This window comes from Neophocaena asiaeorientalis, unplaced genomic scaffold (genome assembly GCF_003031525.2).
Source record: "Neophocaena asiaeorientalis asiaeorientalis breed wild unplaced genomic scaffold, Neophocaena_asiaeorientalis_V1.1 scaffold293, whole genome shotgun sequence".
In the NCBI taxonomy this organism is placed as follows: domain Eukaryota; kingdom Metazoa; phylum Chordata; class Mammalia; order Artiodactyla; family Phocoenidae; genus Neophocaena; species Neophocaena asiaeorientalis.
Genome location: NW_020173920.1, coordinates 3,457,346 through 3,478,214, shown reverse-complemented (window position 1 = coordinate 3,478,214; position 20,869 = coordinate 3,457,346). Strand labels below are relative to the sequence as shown.

The window sequence follows — 20,869 nt, the reverse complement described above, 5'->3', positions numbered from 1 at the left end:
CTTTGGCTTTAAAATATAAAGGATTTGGATTCTATTTTATAATAAATCTGTTTTTAATATAAAGATGTCTACCTAAAATCGTTGTATAAAATCAATTCCAGAAAGACAGATTCACCATGTTTGCCCTGAGGTTTGTGGGCCCTGCCCACCACTCTGCACCCCAGTTGAGAAGGCCCGAGCCATTCACTGGGCACACGAGTTGAGCTGGGCTGCCTGCTCTGGTTAACGCTCAGACTGGTAGTGGGTCCTCCTGGGACTGGGATAATCCACAAGTGGGTAATCAAGAGGTAATGACACAAGCCCCTCCCCCTCCTTCCCTCCGTCCTCTTCCCTCCCCCCAGGGCTCCACAACAGAGGCCAGTGCGAAACTCCTCAGTGTATGTAGATCCTGTCGGAGATCGCTCCGGGCAAGTGGGTCGTGATCCGCATTCGCACCCAACAGCAGTAGTCCATGGGGTGGTAGCGTGTGTAGCGGGTAGCCGGAGGTCAGGGTGTGGGTGACAGCGCTGATGATGGGGGACGTGTCCGTGGAGCTGCTGTTGCAGTAGGTCTCCATCTTCGTGACCCTCTCGTCAAAGTACTTCCGGCCGTAGTCCTTGCGCACCCCCGCAGGCAGCTCGTCCCACATCTTACTGGCGATGGCCTGGATGCGCTCAGCGACGTGGAGGCTGGTGGTGGTGATGAAGTTGCCGGGTTCCACCACGCCGACCTTCACTCCCAGTGGGTGCACCTCGTAGCGCAGGCAGTCGGAGAAAGCCTCCGCCCCAAACCTGGTGATGCAGTACGGGGGGCCGGCCGCGTGGGCCATGCGGCCCAGCATGCCGCTGGTGTTGACCACGCAGCCTGCGGAGCAAGACAGCAAACTCCTGCTCACGGAACAATACCTGCAGAGGGTCTGGGGCCTGGCATGTTTCTGGAGATCTGGCCAGAACCCGGCCTCCTGGCCCCTGACAGCTATTTTGCGGCCTGTCAGGCTGGGGCTCCGCCTTCTGAACCAGCCAGGGTCAGGGGGCCCCCTCGTTTATAATGAAGGCCAGCTCAGGCCCACACATCAGCGTCAGCATCTCTGGTATTTCCTGGGTAGCTGGCTGTTCCCAGGCAGGACAGGGGAGGAGGAAAGAGTGGAAAGCAGGCCTACATAGTGGGAGGGCACAGTAAAATGAGCAACACACAGCAAGCTCTGTCTCGCCTGCCATGTTCTCCTATTGCCAGTAACCCCAAATTGTTATCACCTGGTCGGGCTCTGTCGCCAAGAAGGCAGGGGCAGGGTTCTGAACCTGACTGCAGATCTAAGACATGTGGACAGAGTCTCAGGCACCGGGAGAGAGTGGGGAGCTGGAGAAGCTCTCCCATAGGCCCAGCCTGGGGGTGCTAGGAGCTGACCACAGCCTCTCCCAGCCGTGGGGCAGTGGATGGAGAAGGAGCCATCCAGCCTGCCCGGTAAGCCCAGGCAGACTTGAGACCCACTCGCCCTGGGTGTGCACCCAGGAAGTTAAGGCACAGCCCCACCTGGGCACTGTGAGGAGACACCTTTCAGAAACCTCTATGTTGGAAGTTGCTGAAGGATGGGGGTTTTCTTCCAAAACCCTACAGCTGCTCTCTGGGTTCCTCCTGTCATTGCTGGGACACTGGGATGGATGGTATGGATCTTCCCCTTTTTGCCATAATTGTTTGCTGCTATTGGGAGAAAATCTGAGTCAGTGACTTAGGTGGTTTGCTTACATTTGGCCACCTAACGTGGTTTGTTTTGGCAATTTCTCATCTTGATTATTACTATTATTATTTTCACCTACTACAATTGTCTCATCGGTTAACTATGGCATAGTAACCCATAGAATGGATATACCGACATTTACTTAACCACGCCCCTCTCCATACCTGATGTGTACACACAGCTCTGTGCACAAAGGTGGTTATTTGTCTAGATTAGGTTCCCAGACTGGGATTACAACTGTAATCTTTTAGCCTTTGGTGCAGACTGCTGACCTCTTACCTGCTCTGCTTTCTGAAAATCACACATCCCTTTCTGCCGCCCCCCCTGTCCAGGGCACCCCCGCTGGTCACTATCCACGGCCCCGTGTGGCCCCTGGGGGTCATGCACTCAGCCAGTGAGGGCAGTGGATGTTGAGTCTGCTGAGACCTATTTCCATTCTGAGCAAAGATGAAAAGGTAGAGCAGGCCCAGGGGGCAGGAAGAAGGTCCCTTTCCAACTCAGCTATGGCCCTCTAAATGAGGGGGAGAAAGGGTTTTGTCCCCCGCACTGTGCCCCAGAGGTTTACTTCCACCACCTCCTTGTAGGTCTCCATGCTGGTGAACTCCACATCCCCCAAACATTGAGATGCCCGCATTGTTAACCAGGCCCTACAGGCCTGGACAGGAGGGGACAGAACCGCACTCATCACAGGGCTCGGCCTCTGGATATCACCCATCAGCCTGCATGCCATTCCCCTCCTCACTTTCATTCCTTTTCCCCATAACTTGCCAGCTTCTTGTCCAAGGCTCTCGGGACACGTTCTAGAGTCACCCAGGAATGACAGGAGATGGAGAGGCCTAAACTGCAGGCTGTGACCCTCCCTTCAGTCTCGTGTCCAATTCTCATCTCACTTCTGCCTGCAGCGACTCTCTGACCCATCATGACCCAGCCCTCCTCCAGCCTGGAGCCCCACCTCACCTCACTCATTTCTACCCTATTCCCTCCAGTCTCATCCCACTCCCTGCACCTGGGCACCTGTTTATTCATTCCTGCCTCTGAGCCTTCACTTGTATTCTCCCTCTTGCCAGAAACCAGGGGAACCTCAGGAGTCTTCCAGGCCAAGCCCTCTCTGGAGGACCAGAGAGGGGACGCGGTGTCCAAGGTCACACAGCAAGTTAGAGGCTCAGCCAAGCCTTGATGTCGGGTGGGGCCCCCAGTCCAGCTCCACTCCAAGACCCTCCTAACCACTACTCCATCCTCTGTGAACCATGCACTATTGGCTGGGTGTCATGTGGTGAGCCCCTGGCACCTGTTAAGCTGTTCATCAACATGAACAATGGACACACCTAGTATTTGCAGGTAGCGAATACCCCTCAGCTTTGTGTGGTCCCATGGGGCTTAGTACAGGGTCAGAGCAAACATACACTCTCTGAGTGTACTTGGGTTGACTGTTTCCTGCAAGGCCAGCTAAGGGCCAGATAAGTAGACTCAGAGAACTGTGTGCTAGAAGGGTCACTGGAGTCCGTTTAGCCTGATTACTACTCTCACAGCTCGGGAAACAGAGGACCCAAGGGGGGAGGCTGGCTCTGGTGTGACCGGTGAGGCTGAGGCAGAGGCAGAGCTGAACTGGGGGACGGGGCAATGAGGAGGCAGCCTTGAGCTGCAGGGCCCCCTCTGAGCTGTCTTTTGGGTGTAAGGCCTGGATGGGCTGGAGCCTCAGGACGGCGGGGCCCTGCCTCTTTGTGGAATCCCTCAGGATTTAGTCTCCCGTGGCCATGAAGGTGCTCCTTGCCAAGGCGTAGCCTCAGGGCACAGCTGCCTCCTGGGGGGCTGACCCCTGCCTGTGGGAACTCTGGCCCTGCGTCACCCCTAGTTAATCATGGAAATGAGTTTGTGTAAATGACAGAGTAATTGGTCTCTAGCTTCTTTCCTTCGTGTTACCCAAATTAAAGCTTCCTCAACTGACCTCTGGTGCCTTCTCCTTCAATTATGGAGAATTAAGGTCATTTATTAGAGGAAGGAAATGGCTGGTTAACAAAGTGCTCATGACGCTCTCACCCCCACTTTCCATGTCTTTGCCCCACTCCTGTCACCAGGAGAAGCAGGAGGCCTCTCACTAATTGTCAATGCTGCCACTTCACCCTCCACCTTCCACACCATCAGCCATCCATTTTCTCTCTTACGCAACTTCCACTCCTCCCTTGCCCCGGCTCCCTCCCTTCAACATTGTACACAGCAGATGCTTAATAAATGTTTGTCAGGTGAATGACTGTCTGTAAATACCATGTCCCCATGTCCCATATCTTAATCACGCTACCCCCTCACACCACCGTCTTGCTCTCCTTCCCTCCACAGCCAGGCTTCTGAGAACACAAGCTACACTCTCCAGTTTCCCAGTTCCCTGCCACTCTGGGTCCCGGCCCCATGCTGCTCCAGGGTGGCCAGGGCGGCCCATGCTAAGGACGTCTCCCTCATCCCTCACCCCCGCCATCTTCACTGGCCTCAACCTCTCCCTCCGCACCTGGTGTGCTTACACCACTTATGGATCCTGACCCTCACTCCTCCCTTCGCATTAATGATACCCAAGCATCTCCTCCATCTTCCCTGACCCCTTTCTTCCACCTGTCCCTCAATGTCCTGTCCTAGTGCACCTTCCCTCAAATGACACTCAATGCTTAGGCAGCCTCATCTTCTTTATGTTCATGGAAATTTCCAGCTGCTTTGTGTTTGATTCATATGGCACAGTATCACACAACATAAAATACATACAGTCCTTTTATCCAGCTAAAATTTAATTACATCTGACACCGATAACGAAAAAAGTTTAACTGAACTTGACCTGTGGAAGCACACTGTTCCTGGATCACAACTCTGACGACATGATAAGTAGCAACGGTCTGTGGACGAAGGAGCTCACTGGAGTCCTCAGCCAGCATTCTGAATAAACTCATGACATTCCTGCTGGTCTGGGTGACAGCTGTTCTCCTGCAACGGCCCCATCGCCACCTCCGAGTAACTGTTCCATGTACCCCCAGGGAGTCATGGCTCCTCCCAACCCCACCTCCTCCTCCAGACCATCGCTCTTACCTGCATGTCCCACAGGTCCCCAACTCATCCTAACCAACCAACACACCAAGTGCCCAGTGGCCCAAGCCTGCTCCTCTTCCTTGCTAATAGTTTCACTGTCATCTTCGACTCCTCCAGCCCCTTCATCTCTTCCCCATCTAATGAGTCAAGAGTACTATTAATATTACTGAGAAAGATCAAAAGGACAGCTGCCAGGCCCTGAACTAAGCACTTTGCATCCATTCATTCTCCTGATCCTCACAACCAACCTATAAAAGAGTACGATAGATACTAAATTGTTCCATATCTGGATGAGGCAACTGAGGCTCAGAGAGGTTAAGAACCTTGCTCAGTGTCACCCAGCTAACCAGTGGACAGGAGGGCATTAGGACCCAGGTCTGTGTGAGGACACAGCGCTGGCACTTAACCCTGTGCTGCTGTTGCCTTCCTTTGCTGCGTCCTTAGAATCGGTGCCTTCTTTCCTGTGTCTACAGCATTAGTTTGGGTCCCTGTTGCCTCCCTCCTATGTTGTTGGAGAAGCCCTCCCAGGTCTCCCTGTCACAGTCTCTTTCCTCCTCCTCCATCCTGCTCTGACCCCCTCCGGCAGACCCTCCTCCTCGGTCAACCACTTCCTGCTCCTATGCTTCCCTTCCAGAGTGGGGCATGCGAGGCCTCCTCTTCCATGCTTCTCACCCACTCCCCACCAAGGACTCTGCCCTCTCTGAGCCTGAACAGCCTGCCACTCCTCTGACATCGCAGCCCCTCCTGCCTCCGCTGCTTCCTGGCTCTGCTCAGCTCCCCTGCCCCTCAGTCTGAGAGCAGCTTTAGTTGAAATGCTCCTGCCGTGGTCAGATTGACATGTGAGCCTCACAGATGGACAAGCTGAGACCCTCACAGGTGAAGGGACAAGCCCAAGATCACACTTCTAGTAAGAGGCTAAGCCCAGAGTAACTCCAGTCTTCTCACTCCCAGACCAAGGGTGCCCCAGATGTAGGGTCTTCCCTGTCCGTGGCATAATGTCTCCAGTGCTATAACTGTTCCTCATTGGTCCCACCGTGAAGCCACTGACATCCACTTGGCTGGTGCCCAACTACCAACTTCTCCTCCCTGCTCATACCCTTTCAGGTGCTCAGCATACTACCAAGTATACAGTAGGCACTCAATAAATGTTTACTGAATGCAAGATAAGGGATGGTTTCAAGATCAGGCCAGGCCCACAGCCTGCTGGTTGGTCTACTCACTTGGCCTTTCCCTGCAGTGGGGAGGAGAGGGCTGGTTACAGGCTCTGGATGTCCAGTCCCTAGAGCCCTGCTGGGGAGCAAAGGGGCTCATGGCAGATGGCTCACCAGCTCTAATCGGACAATGCCCTTCATCTCACCACCACGGCTGGCTCCCCTGGCTTTGGCAGCAACTGTTCCACAGAGCCAGGGTGAAAGGCATCAAACTCGCCATCAAAATGTGCCCTCCACGGTGCAGGCAATGGGAGTGGGGAGAATGCACTTGTCTCCCGGAAGGTTCCTGCTGGGGTCGATGGGTGGAGTACGATTCAGAGCGGCCACCAGCTTAGGAAAGGCATCTGGTCTGAAAGCTCAGGGAGGGCACCACCTGGAGGTCAAAGACAGTATTGCCTGAGAAGGCGGGAATTTGCACTGTTTTACCAGGAAAAAGACAGTTGGGAGGAGGGGGCAGGAAGGGAGAAAAAGAGGGAGAGAGAGACATGTGCAACCAGGTATCTGACAGATTTTTTTTCTTTTTCAGACCTAAAAATCTTCACATCTTTCTGCCAAAAAATGCAGTATTGGTTAAGTAAGGTCATGGTAAGTGGTTTAACAACCCTTCCTGAAATGCATCGAGCAGAAAAAAGCAGCAGGGAAAGGTTTTTGTGTCAGGGTGGTGCTGGGGTTTGAGCCCAATCCAAGGGCAGGGGGTGAGTGCTTCCCCCTGCAACCCAGGGTCCTCCCCGCCTTGCCCGGTTAGGCTAACTGGCCAGACTAGTACAGGGAATGGAGGTGATTCTGCCCTGGCGGCAGAGGACAACAAGAACCAGGGTCTGTGTACTCAGGTGCATCCCTTAAGAGGTGCCCAGTTGTTCCAGCTACAGTTGGAAATAAGGGCATCGCCACCTGTCCTGACCTGCTCAGGTTAGTGCAATGAGGAAATTGTTTTTTTTTAAAAAAAACCTGTTATATGACAAGCTCTATGCAAATTCAGGTATTATTAAACAGGAGAAAAGTGTCCTTCACTCAGCAAACATTTCTTGGGCCTCTGTCATGTTCCAGCACTGTGCTAAGAACACAGACACAAAAATAAATAACTCAGCCTCTGTTCGCAAAGAGTCAGGTTTTAGGGAAGGAGGCAGATGGGTAAGCAAAGAATACGGGGTGACTTTGCTGTATGAAAGCTCGTGGGAGGTGGGAGGCTGCACAGAAGGTGGGGTGGGCAGGGAAGAGCCTCCAAAGGCAGTGCCAGCTGAGGACATTAACAAGAGGGGGCCTGGGGATGGGGCACTTCAGGAGGAGGGGCACTACGGTCCTGCCGTAAGCCACTGCAGGCAGAGCAGAGGCAGGGCAAGTGGTGGGACATGAGGCAGGAGAGGTGGGCAGGGGTCTGCTTGGGGTCCGGGGTGAGCTGCTGGAGGATTTGAATAAACTAGACATCATTTATTGTTTACTGTGCTTCACACTGTGCTAAGCACTTGACACGCATTATCTCATTAGTCCTCACGTCCTAAGCAGGTTGTATTACCGTATTTCCTGTATTCTATGACACATACTTTTTTCACCATAGGGATGAGCTACGATCGATGTGAAAATTAAACACTGTCAGTCATAATTTAATTGGTAGTGACTTTTCTCAGTGGTCTACAGAACAGTGATGCATCTTATGAGAGGAAAGGAGTAGCTGCCAGAGGATGAAGTGATGGAGAAATGCCTACTCTCAGCCGAGGGCTGGCCTGGGCTACATCTGGTACTGAAACAAACATCCCCAGGAAGGCCAGAGCGGGAAGCAGGAGGATGGTCAGCATACACCAGCGGTGAAAAGTTCTCTGCAGGTTGGGCTGAGGGTCAGTGGTTTGAACTAGGAGGACCCTAACCCCAGGTTCTCCAGGGGGCCTCCCCAGTGGCCCTGGAAGCAGCAGCACGGTGTAGCACCAGGAATGCCAGCCACATCCAGAGTCACCTCTGCACAGAGCAGCCAGGTGTGAGGCTCAGTCCACGCTGAACCCCCCCGGTATGCCAGTCTTCCCAAACAACATGGTGTTCCAGCTATGGGGGAGCAGACGAGCCTGGAGCTCCTGCTGCCGTCCCCACAGAGGGCTGCACCAGAGAAGAGCTCCCTGGACGCCATCTTCAAGTCCAGAGGCTGGAGGGGCTGGCGCCCACAGACACCTCTCTTTCCCACAGACAGCACGTGGACATTAGGAAAACACATGTCTTGTTTTAATTCAGTCTTCATATCGTGGTTCCTCAAATGCCCCTTGGGGTAGAGCCCGCGTGGCCTGAGTCTCTGAGGGATGCTGATGTCTACTTCCGATAGCACGGATTCCAGCTGCTATCGAGAGCTGAGTGACATTTCCTCCTCTGGACTTCGTTAACCCTGCTGCCATCTGGCAGCAGCTCTCGGGCCCCACGCCAGACCTCTCCTGTGCCTCTAGCCAGCATCAAGCCAATGCCCCTGCAGTTCCCGGGGGAAGCCCCTCACTCTAGGCCAGGGTACCGGCAGGAACTTAGCTTGGCAGCTTGGCAGCTAAGAGCCTTCTCACAGAGGAAACCGGGGGTTAATCTCACAGCCCACAGCTTCAGGCTCAGAATTCAGGCCCCAGGAGAGAAACCCCACCCTCCTACCTTCTCCAGACATTCCTCCCAGGAGTCCTCATCTGCCTCTGAGCAGCCTGCAGGTCCTGCTGTCAGTTTGCCTCCAGCTGTTCAAAGGAAACTTTTCCCAACCCCGCTCAGCCCGCAGACCATGGCAGTCTGTCCCCTTCCGGATCCACCTGTCCCGGGGCCCAGGCTGCACTGCCCGGGCCACACTGCCTCCCTGGCTCCAGGGTTTCTGTCTTTGTCCATGTCTGTCTTGCTGCTCAGGGACAAGCATTCGGTCCGACTGTGTTGGTGCCTGTGTAACCGGTTTATTGATAAACCCACTTCTTTCACTATCCCTTTAAACTTCGTCTGTAAGCTACTTTACCACCCCTGGATGAAATTTCAGGCAAGTCTTGTAGCTTTTCCACTCATTCTCAGATCACAGAGAACCTCTTTGTTTTGGCAGGGAGTCCAGTTCAGTCTACTAATCAAATAACTCCTGTCCAGTCTGGCTTGAATACCCAAACTCTCAAACTTATATCCAGTTTAGATATCCAGTTTGGCTCTAGAGACTGTCATACAGAGTGAAGTAAGTCAGAAAGAGAAAAACAAATATCGTATATTAAAGCGTATATGTGGAACCTAGAAAAATGGTACAGATGAACTGGATTGCAGGGCAGAAATAGAGACACAGATGTAGAGAACAAACGTATGGACACCAAGGGGGGAAAGTGGCGGGGGTGGGTGGTGGTGGTGTGATGAATTGGGAGATTGGGATTGACATGTATACACTGATATGTATAAAATGGATGACTAATAAGAACCTGCTGTATAAAAAAATAAAATAAAATAAAATTCAAAAAAAACACAACAATTTATATCCAGTTTAGAGCCTGCCCTGACCCAGGCCTGGCAGGGCTGTGGGAAGTGGGAGTGGGGTGCCAGGTAGCAGGGCTGGAAGCTGGCCTTCTCACTATTTTCAAGTTCGTTCTCCTCTCCTATTCCTTAATCTCTGACCCTTCCAGGGCTGGATGCAGGGGCTGGCTAATGAAAGGGCAAGATGTAGTCTTCTGAGGGTGGTGCCATTGTTGTCTGCTCTTGGAGCCCTGGGACAGCAGGTGCTCAAGAACTGGTCCGCCCTTCTTGGGACACTTTTGTGGTTTCCGCAGAGATCCTTCCACTGGACCATTCCCTCCTCTACCTGGGCATCTCCTCCCTCAGCCTGGGCGCTTCAGTGGGACACCCTTCTGGCTGAGTCACACGCACCCTCCTAGAGGTCTCACTGCACAGGTGCCCTTAAGATGACTCCAGGCAGCTCTCCCATTGTGCATATCAGGTCCAGGCGGCAGTGTCCTGCCTGGGTAGAAGGACAGCCCTCTCTCTAGGGGCTCTCTTTGCTCTGCTTCCAGATGAGCCACTCCACCCTCATTTGAGGGCTTTTAGACTTCTTTTGGTAAACACTAACACACCATTTTGTGACCTCCAAACTCCAAGGCACAAAATGTAAGTTCTCCAAGTAAGTTCTCTTGAAGCCCACCTCATTTTAGTTGAGACCAGAGGGAAAACAGCACAGCACCCTAACTACCCTTTCCAACCTTTCAACCTCTTCTACCTCAATTTATTACAACATCGAGGCAGGTCATGGGCTAGTCCCAGCAGAAAGGTTTCACAGTCTCTCAGCATTTATCGTTAGCAGTCTAGCACCTCAAGGCAGAATGTGAGGACACTCAGCACATATTATATGTGAGCATCTATCACACGTATTAGAAACATGGTGACAAGAGGAACAAGTCTGGAGTGTTGTAATATTACAGGATGAGCCAAAGGAGGAGCCAGCAAAGGAGATGGAGAAAAACCAAGAGTGCAGGGTGTCCACAAAGTCAAGAAACAAAGCGTTACAAGCGGGAGTGGTTTGTTTGGTCAAAGCTGCTGACAGGTTGCGTATGAAAATGGTCTGAGAAGTAGCCAATGGATCTGACAAAATAGGGGCTTTTATCCTTGATAAAAGCCATATCAGAGGCATTCAGAGCCCTGCCTGGTCTGGTCCTGCCTTCCTTTCTCAGCTTCCTCTTCCTCCACAAAGGGCACTAGGCTTCAGCTACCTCAAAGTACCAGTGATGTCTGGATATGCCACCTCCGTCCACCACGGGGAACTCCTGTTCGTCCTTACAGATGGTGATGAAATGCCATCTTGGCCCACCAAGCCTTCCCTGCGCTCCCAGAGAGGCAATCTTTTCCTCCTCCGATACAGATCTTCCCACTACCACCCCCCATGCTCATTCATACTCCGCCCCTCTCACTTATTGGGCTTCAGCCACAGAGGCCTCCTGCTGTTTCTCTAGCCCCCCAGGCACACGCTCTCCTTGGGGGTTTTGGCTTGGCCGTCCCCTTTTCCCACACGCATCTGCATGACTTGGTCCCTCACTTCTCAGTGAAGTCCTTCTTCCCTCTTTAAAACCCTTCCACCACATTCACCCTCCACCTTCTTTTCCTGCTTTATTTTCCTCCATAGCTTTTATTATCCCACAGAGAAGCAATTTACTTACTTACTGTATTCCTTGTCTAGCTCCTCCCCCCACATAAACTCCACAGGGCAAGAACCTGTCACTGAATTGGTACATGCTGTAGCTCCAACAGAGAATGTTGTTGGATCATAGCAGGTGCTCAATAAACATCTTTTGGTGAATAAACAAATAAACAGAGTGGTAGGAGCAAAAGCCCCAACTAACTACGTTGGGGAAAAAAATGGAAAGTAAATGAAAATATCTAGTACAAGAAACCCTCTCGGGGTGCTTTTCTATAAAGGAAAGCAGAGAAATGGGGTGGTAGCACACACAGGAAGTGGAGTTGTGTCGTGGTGTGTGTGCGCGCACACGCATGTACATGTGCCAAAGTGATTTGGTAGAGAGTGAGGGGTTAATGATGTGGGAGGGCGGAGACACCTATCTGGGGGAGCCAAGTCCCTGAGCTGACCTGAGGCACTGAGATCTGAAGCACTAGAGGAGGGGTAACTAAATAAGAGCAGGCAGAGTGTTTGGCAGACGTAGCTAGAATCTATCATGCGGCTTAACATCTCAGAACCAGCTTGGAAGACTAAGCTCCCATTTTCAACTCAAGCAGCACTTCATCCATAGCCCCTAATGGCTCTGACCGTTTTCTGGTTTGCATAACTAGTTCAGACCTCTAGTGATTTCTGCCCCCTCTAGCTCTTAACCAGAACAGACAGACCATGACACCGTAATACTCAAGAGGTAGACACCACCAGACATAACCTGGCAGTGATTTGCCTGGTATTCTCCTCAAAGTACGTGTCACTAACTCATAAAATCACCGCTGCAGGAGTGGAAGGACCTAAGATCACCCAGTCGGACCCTCTCGTTATAAGTAAGAGCAGACTGGGGCTTGGGGAGGCGAAGTGCTTGCCCAGTTCCCAGGTTAGTGGCTGATCTAGGACTAGCACCCAAGGCCCTGACTCCCTCTCGAAAGCTCCTCTGCAGCATTAGGTCCAGGTGTGCTCCCACCTTGTCCCTGGACAGGCCAGCACAATGGCACAGGTGCTGAATATATGAATGAGGAATTTTAAAGGCACAAAGTGTTTTGAGGCATCACGACTCCTGCCAGGACCTGTTAAGGCAGGTCCACATTATACAGAGAACCCAACCTTAAGCATGGCCACACCCATTTCCCCCCAAATCCCTTCACCATTAGAGGGAGTAGGCACTGGTATAGCTTTCGAGGGGAGCACTCTGGCAGATTTGAATAAATTCTAAAATCTGCACACCTTTCCACCTAGCACTTCCACATCTAGAAATTTTTCCTAAGAATTACTAATGAAACGTAGGTGCAAGACTATTCACTGTGGCTTTGTTCATAATAACGAAAGCAAGAAATATAGTGCACAGATGAATTGCAGTTACTTTGGGGCAAGAGACTGAAATGAAAAGACTTCACTTTTTTACACCACATATTTCTGTATTGTTTGAATCTATTAGGAATATGTACTACTTTCATAATGCAAAATAAGTAAAAATTAAAAGGACAAACTCTGATCTAGAAATATGTTCAGACCATGACAATGCAAATTACTTTACTATTTATACTTGTTCATATTCTTGCATTTTTTACATTGAACAGATACTGTTTTATAGATATTAAACCTAGTAAAAAAAAAAATTCCTTCCCAGGGTTCCTACTGCCTTCAAAATAAAGAAAAATGTCTCATCCACTGAGCAGAAACAGCAAGTTGTCCTGAATACCCATTCTTCCCTTCTTCTATAGCAGTAAAACCCCTGCAGGGTACATATTGTTTCAGAATACCAATTACATTTCCCAGAATCCCTAGCAGTTAGGTAGGCCATGTGACTAAGCTCTGGCCAATACAGTGACAGCATGGGTGCTATATGTGCAACTTCTGGATCATGCGTTTAAAGAACAGTAAAAGAAGCACTCACAGTAAGAGAAATACAAATTAAAACTATATTGAGATACATTTCTCACCTAACAGATTGGCAAAAATCAAAAGTTTGAAGTACACTCTGTTGGTGAAAGTATGCAGAAACAGGTATTCTCATACATTACTGGTGGGAATATAAAATTACACAACGCCTATGATAGGAAATTGGGGGATATCTTTTAAAATGATGACTTATTTCATTAACCCTTTGACCTAAGAGTAATCTCATTCCTAGGAATTTACCCTAAAGGTAAACCTCCAAAAAATATGTGAAAAATACATACTCACAAGGTTATTCATTGTGGCATTATTTGTAATTGCAAGATATTGGAAAACAACCTAAATGCTCATGCGTATATAGGAAACCAGTGCAGTAAACTATGGTCCACCCACACAATGGAGTACTATGATGCTGTTTAAAAAAAGTGAGGAAGATCTCTGTGAATTCACATGGAGTGGTTTCCAAGATATATTGGTAAGTTTCTTAAGTACAAAAGAGTATAAACATTTGTGTAAGAAGGGAAAAATGAAAGAATGGAGTAGAGTAGAAAAAAATAGGAGGTGGGAGAGTAACACTACTTTGAGTTTACCTTTTTATATAATTTTGACTTTAGATACTTGTTAATGTTTTATATCTTCTAAAATTAAATAAATCAAGAAGAATAGGGGGAACAAAATACAAACAAATGAATCAAACTTTTTCAAATTAATAATAATTAATCCAAGTAACTTTAAACACAGTGCTTTGTATACCTTTGGTCAACAGATAAAAAACACTTTAAAGAAATCTTAAGCTCTACTGTGGTGGCCACAGTAGACTTCCTTTCAGGACAACCTGCTGTGGGAGCAGCTGACAGAAGGTCTCCAGCTGCCGCAACTTCAGATCCACTGCGGCATGAATGCCATGGCCACAGCCATATGTACCTGAGTTACTCTCAGCCAATGGCCAAGCATGACAAAAGTACAGGGCCATTCCTGCCCAAGGCAGGTCTCCTCTAATAAATAACCTTTGCTGGGGACGTCCCCATCATCCCAGCCGAGACTCTCAGACTGAACTGCAGTCTGACCTGCGCCTACCTATTCCTCTTTTCACAGACCTGCATTGCAGTCTAAAGGATTGCCCTGACTTCTCCTGCTCTCTGCCCTTTAGCCATTACAGGCATTCCCTAGATCAAGCTCTTTTACATCGAATCCTATTTCGGCACCTGCTTCTTGCAGGATCTGGCCTGACACAACAACTTAGTAGCTTTGCTGTTTGTAATGGTATGAATGTAGCAATTCTGAAGCATTTGTGTATATATTGTAGGATTAACTAAATTAGTAAATATATCGATATAGTTGGGAATCAGCATGCTAACTGCAGGAAAAGAAGAAACAAATATGGAATGAGGGAAGCAGGAAGAATGCTGTTGTGTTGAATTGGAATAGGTCAGTATAACCTCATGAACTGTGTGTGTGTGTGTGTGTGTGTGTGTGTGTGTGTGTGTGTGTGATATTTATAGGAAATGTATATAGGAGATAGATATAAATAGATATAGTGTGGGTATATGTATATACGTGGGTATGATTATATATACGTCTTCTAGCTTCATCCGCTGAGGAGATCAAGGAGCAGCAATGTCCCATTAGCAATGAGAACATCTAATGCCCAGATGTTGGTGTCTAAATTCCATTAAAAGGAACCAGGGGGGCTTCCCTGGTGGCGTAGTGGTTGAGAGTCCGCCTGCCGATGCAGGGGACGTGGGTTCGTGCCCCGGTCCGGGAAGATCCCACATGCTGCAGAGAGGCTGGGCCCGTGAGCCATGGCCGCTGAGCCTGCGTGTCCAGAGCCTGTGCTCCGCAACGGGAGAGGCCACAACAGTGAGAGGCCCGCGTACCGCAAAAAAAAAAAAAAAAAAAGGAACCAGGTAAAAGCACATGTCTACACAGAGACATGTATGTGAATGTTCATAGTGGCATTAGTCACAATGGCCAAAAATCTAAACATTTTAATCCAAATATCTATCAACTAGTGAATTTTTAAATGTAGCATATCCATACAATAAAATACCAACCAGTAGTAAAAAGGAATGAACTACTGATACATTCTACAATATGGATGAATCTCAAACACATTATGCTAAGTAAAATAAACCTGGCACATAAGACTACTCATTGTATGATTCCATTTATTTGAATAGTCCGGAAAGGCAAATCTAAAGAGGCAGAAATCAGGGGCTACCTAGAACTAGAGGTAGGTGTGGGTAGTTGTGCAAATGATCAAGAGGGAAATTTTTGAAAGTTGGAAATGTTCTAAAAATGGATTGTGGTAAATGTTGCAGAACTTGCTAAATTAGGGGAATTGTCTCCTAATTACTTTTGCAGCTTCATGTCCCAATGCTTCCTTTCATGCATCCTAAATTCCACTTTATGAGTCCCAGTGGAGCCTCATACTTCCAAGCCTATGGTTAGGTTACTCCTTCTGTCTGACAGGTCATTCCTCCCAGTCTCCACCTATGACAGCATTATTCATTCTCCATGGTCCAGAACAAATGTCACCCCTTTTGTCATGCCAGAGTCAATCCCTTCCTTCGTGCATTCTCATTAAACATTCTTTGCACAACCCTGAGAACACTCTCCACTCTAATTCTTCCAGCTGTGTCTGTGCATGGCTGTCCCATCACCACTGGACAATGCTCCTTGGGGACAGGGATCAGGTCTTACTCCTCTTCAGCACCTAGCAAAGTGTCAGGAACATCATTAGCATTTGGCAAATGAACAAATGAATGAATGAATGAATGAATGAAGCTATGAAGAACAAGTGACACTGAAGTGAATGGAAAAGATATCAGCTGTTGTAAGCAACAGAAGAGCCAGTTGTTGGGAAGGCAATTAAAAAACAGCTACAAACACTGGCCCAGGTTCTGGGCAGTACTGATATTAAATACTCAGCTTGAAGTAAGATTCTGGGAAGATGGCAGACTAGGAAACACCAGGAATCTGTCTCCCCACCTAGACAATAAGTGCACTGGCAGAATCTGTCTAATGTAACTATTTTGGAATTCTAGAATCTGTTGAAGGCTTGCAACTTCCAGGAGACTGTATGGATAGTAAATCGTGGTTGATTTGGGCCAATCTAACCACTTCTATTCAACATATTACTGGAAGTTGTAGCCAGAGCAATTAGGCAAGAAAAAGAAATGAAAGATATCCAAACTGGAAAGGAAGAAGTAAAATTATCTGCTCGCAGATAATTTGATCTTACATGTAGAAAACCCTAAAGATTCCACAAAAGTAAAACCCTGTTAGAAATAACAAGTGAATTCAGCACAGTAGCAGGATAAAAGTCAACACACAAAAATTAGGCACATTTCTACACACAAGCAATGAACAATCTGAAAAGGAAATGACAAAAACAATTCCATTGACAATAGCATCAAAAAATAATAAAATAATTAGGAATTAGCATAACCAAGAAGGCAAAAGACTTGCACAATGAACACCACAAAACATTTCTGAAAGAAATTAAAGGTGAAAGAAATAAATGGAAACACATCCTGTGTTCATGGATCGGATGACTTAATACTGTTAAAATGTCAATACTACCCAAAACAATCCACAGATTTAATCCAATACCTGTCAAAATCGTAATGATGTTTTTTTAGAGCAAGAGAAACCTATCCTAAAATTCATATGGGATCTCAAGGGACTCCAAATAGCCAAAACAAACTTGAAAAAGAAGAACAAAACTGGAGGACTCAGACTTATTGATTTCAAAACTTACTACAAAGCTACAGTAATCAAAATAGTCTAGTACTGGCATAAAGACAGACCAATGGAATAGAATTGAGAGCCCAGAAATAAACCCTCATATATATGGTCAAATGATACTTGACAAGTGTACCTTGACCACTCCCTGGGGAAAGGACAGTCTTTTCAACAAGTGGTGCTGGGAAAAGTGGATATCCACATGTAAAAGAATGAAGTTGGACCCTTACCTAATACCACACACAAAAATGAACTCAAAATGGATCAAGAACCTACATGTAAGACCAAAACAATAAAACTCTTAGAAGAAACACAGGGCAAAACTTCATGACATTGGATTTGGCAATGATTTCTTGGATATGACACCAAAGGCGCAAGTAACAAAATTAAAAATAGGCAAATTAGACTTCATAAAACTTTTTAAATTTTGTATATCATAGACACTATCCCCAGCGGAAAAAGGCAACCAACAGAGTGGGAGAAAATATTTGCAAGTCACATATCTGATAAGGATTTAATATCCAGAATATATAGAGAACTCCTAAAACTCAACAAACAACAATGAAAACATACCATTAAAAAATGGGCAAAGGACTTCAATAGACATTTCTCCAAGGAAGATCTATGAATAGCCAGTAAGCACATGAAAAGGTTCTCAACATCAAAAATTATGAGGGAAATGCAAATCAAAACTACAGTGAGGGCTTCCCTGGTGGCGCAGTGGTTGAGAGTCTGCCTGCCGATGCAGGGGACACGGGTTCGTGCCCCAGTCCAGGAAGATCCCACATGCCGCGCAGCGGCTGGGCCCGTGAGCCATGGCCGCTGAGCCTGCACGTCCGGAGCCTGTGCTCCGCAACGGGAGAGGCCACAACAGTGACAGGTCCGCATACCGCAAAAAAAAAGAAAACACACACACACACACACACACACACAAAAACTACAATGAGATATCACCTCATACCCATTATGATGACTATTATCAGGAAAAAAACCCAGAAAACAACAAGTATTGGCAAGGATATAGAGAAACTGGAACACTTGTGCACTGTTGGTAGGAATGTAGAATGGTACAATCACTGTGGAAAACAGTGTGGCAGTTCCTCAAACAGTTTAAGATAAAATCATCATATGATCCAGTAATTCTACCTGTGGGTATATACCCCAAAGAATCGAAAGCAGGATCTTGAAGAGATATTTGTACACCCATGTTCATAACAGCATTATTCACAATAGCCAAAATGTAGAAGAAACCCAAATGTCCATTGACAGATGAATGGATAAGCAATATACGGCATATACACACAGTGGAATATTACTCAGCCTTAAAAAGGAAGGAAATTCTGTAATATGCTACAGCATGGATGAACCTTGAGGACATTATGCCAGTCACAAAAAGACAAACACTGCACGAGTCCACTTATATTAGGTACTTAGAGTAGTCAATTCATAAAGACAGAAATTGTAATGGTAGTTGCCAGGGACTGGAGGGGAGGGGAGAATGGGCAGTTATTGTTTATATTAGGTATAGACTTTCAGTTTTGCAAGATGAAAAGTGTTATGGGGATGGATGGAGGTGATGGTTGTACAACAATGTGAATATATTTAACACTGCTGAACAGTATGCTTAAAAGTGGTTAAGATGGTAAATTTTATTTTGTATGTATTTGATTGCAATTTTAAAACCCTACCAAACAATGACTATGTATAAAAGGATAATGATGGGCTTCCCTGGTGGCACAATGGTTGAGAGTCCACCTGCCGATGCAGGGGACACAGGTTCGTGCCCCGGTCTGGGAAGATCCCACATGCCGCAGAGGGGTTAGGCCCGTGAGCCATGGCCACTGAGCCTGCGTGTCCGGAGCCTGTGCTCCGCAAGGGGAGAGGCCACAACAGTGAGAGGCCCACGTACCGCAAAAAAAAAAAAGGACAATGATTATGAAGATGACCCATCTCTTACCTTCATCAAGTAGCCAGCAAATACAAGGAAGCCTTTTGAATGCAGATGCTTGGCCAAGGAGAACCCAAATCCAGAGTCACAGCCTGTGACCAAGACAGCTTTGCTGGCAACCTGTTTTAAAAGGTCAGACCCCACATTAGGAACCCAGGATCCTGAGGGCTGAATGACCAGGCCTCCTCTGGGCAGTAAAAATTAAGGCTTCCTGAGTGGGCCAGGCCTGGCCCTCCCCACTTGTCTCTTGCTGTTTGGAGAAGCACCCTGGTATAGTAGAAATGCTTGGACTCAGAATCAAGAGACCAGGTTCTAACCCAGACTCTACCACCAACTAGCAATATTGCTTGGGGAAGTTACCTCCTCTTTCTGGACCTCAGTTTCCTCATCTACAATCACCATCATCACCATCACCATCATCACTGTCATCTTCATCATCAAGCACTGAGTACCTACCATGGGCAAGGCACTGTGCATGCATTATTTTAATTCTCACAGTAACTCCATACAATAAGTATGATTATTATATCACGTTACAAGTGAGGAAATAGACATTTTAAAATGCCCAACATAATTAGCGATAGATCTGGAACTGAAAGAAGGACTGAGAGATTTCGGAGTCTAAACGCTTAACCCCTAACTTCATTTGATGGGGCAGGGGTTGTTCAGCGAGTGAGAGAGTGGCTCTGAGTGCCCTCGAAGCACAGAAGCCCTTACTCTGAGGGTGGGTCAGGGCGTGGGAGCCCAGGGAGAAGGGCTCTGACCAGCTGGCTGGCTCCCAGGTAGCCGGGCTGCCACTCACTGGGTTCACCGAAGCAGCGTGTAAGTCCGACGGTCAACAGGGACAAAGGAGGCAGAGTGAAACAGCAGCGAGCCTCTGCAAGAGGAAAGAAAGCCATGAGCAGAGGCTGTGGTCACACCAGACCTTGTTCTGGGGTGGAAGCAACTCAACAGGCCCTCAGGCACCAGTACCCACCCTACTCACTACTCCCACCCCAAACCCCTGAGGACAACCTGCTGGTACCACTTAGGAGGAGGGCCTATTTCCTACAGGTTACTAGTCTGGGACAAAGTGGGCCAGCAGTTGCAGTGGACATTTTTGCCACTGTGTAGGAAGAGCCTTCCAGTGATAGACCTCTGTTAACAAAGCCTTCTGCAAATGCAACGTCTTAACCCTTAGGTTTTATATCGTTTCCTGATAGTTATTTTATTTTGAAATAATTCTAGATTCACATGAAGTTAAGAATACAGAGAGATGCCCTGTACCTTTTACCCAATTTCCCCTAATGGTAACATCTTGCAAAACTCTAGTACAATATCACAACCAGGATATTGACATATGCAGTGAAAATACAGAACAGTTCCACCACCACAAGGATCCTTTGTGTTATCCTTTTATAGCCACACCCACTCCCACATCCTCTTCAACCACTAATCTGTTCTCCACCTCTATAATTCTGTCATTTCAAGAATGGAGTCATAGAATATTAACCTTTTGGAATTGGCTTTTTTCACGCAACATAATTCCCTAGAGATTCATCTGATTGTCTATTGTCGCATGTATCAATAATTTGTTCCTTTTTATTGCTAAATTGTATTCTACGGTATCCTGTACCACAGTTCGTTTAACCATTCAACTATTGAAGGCCATCTGGGTTGCCTCCAATTTAGGGCTATTACAAATAAAGCGGCCAGGAACGTTCCTGTACAGGTTTTGTGTGAACCTGTTTTTCTCTTGGGGAAATGCCCAGAAGAGCAATTGCTGGGTCACATGGTAGTTGCATGTTCAGTTTTTTAAGAAACTTTTAAACTGCTTTCCAGAGTGGCTATAGCATTCTACATTCCCAGCAGTGATCCAGTTTCCCCATATCCTTGCCAGCGTTTGGTGGTATCACTATTTTTTATTTTAACCATGCTGGTAACTGTGTAAAGATATCCACTGTGGTCTTAATTTGAATTTCTCTAATGGCTGATGATGTTGAAAATCTTTCCATGTGCTTATTTGCCATCAGTATATCCCCTTTGATTAAAATGTCTCTTTATGTCTTTTGTGCATATTCTATTGTAATTGGAGTGTTTGTTCTTTCACTATTGTTTTGAGAGTTCTTTATATGTTCTAGATGCTAGTCCTTTGTTGCATACGTGGTATGCAAATATTT

General features: G+C 47.5%; 1 protein-coding gene across 1 annotated transcript in view; it reads right to left on the bottom strand.

Moving 5' to 3' along the window:
• Window positions 1–280: 280 nt before the first annotated feature.
• BDH1 (3-hydroxybutyrate dehydrogenase 1) overlaps window positions 281–20,869 on the bottom strand; it is a 34,056-nt gene continuing 13,467 nt past the window's right edge. The window contains 7 exon segments of the mRNA XM_024752104.1: window positions 281–480; window positions 482–863; window positions 2,212–2,327; window positions 2,329–2,361; window positions 18,720–18,830; window positions 19,513–19,530; window positions 19,533–19,587. Of these exon segments, the coding sequence (XP_024607872.1) occupies window positions 373–480; window positions 482–863; window positions 2,212–2,327; window positions 2,329–2,361; window positions 18,720–18,830; window positions 19,513–19,530; window positions 19,533–19,587 (823 nt within the window). The 3' untranslated portion in view covers window positions 281–372.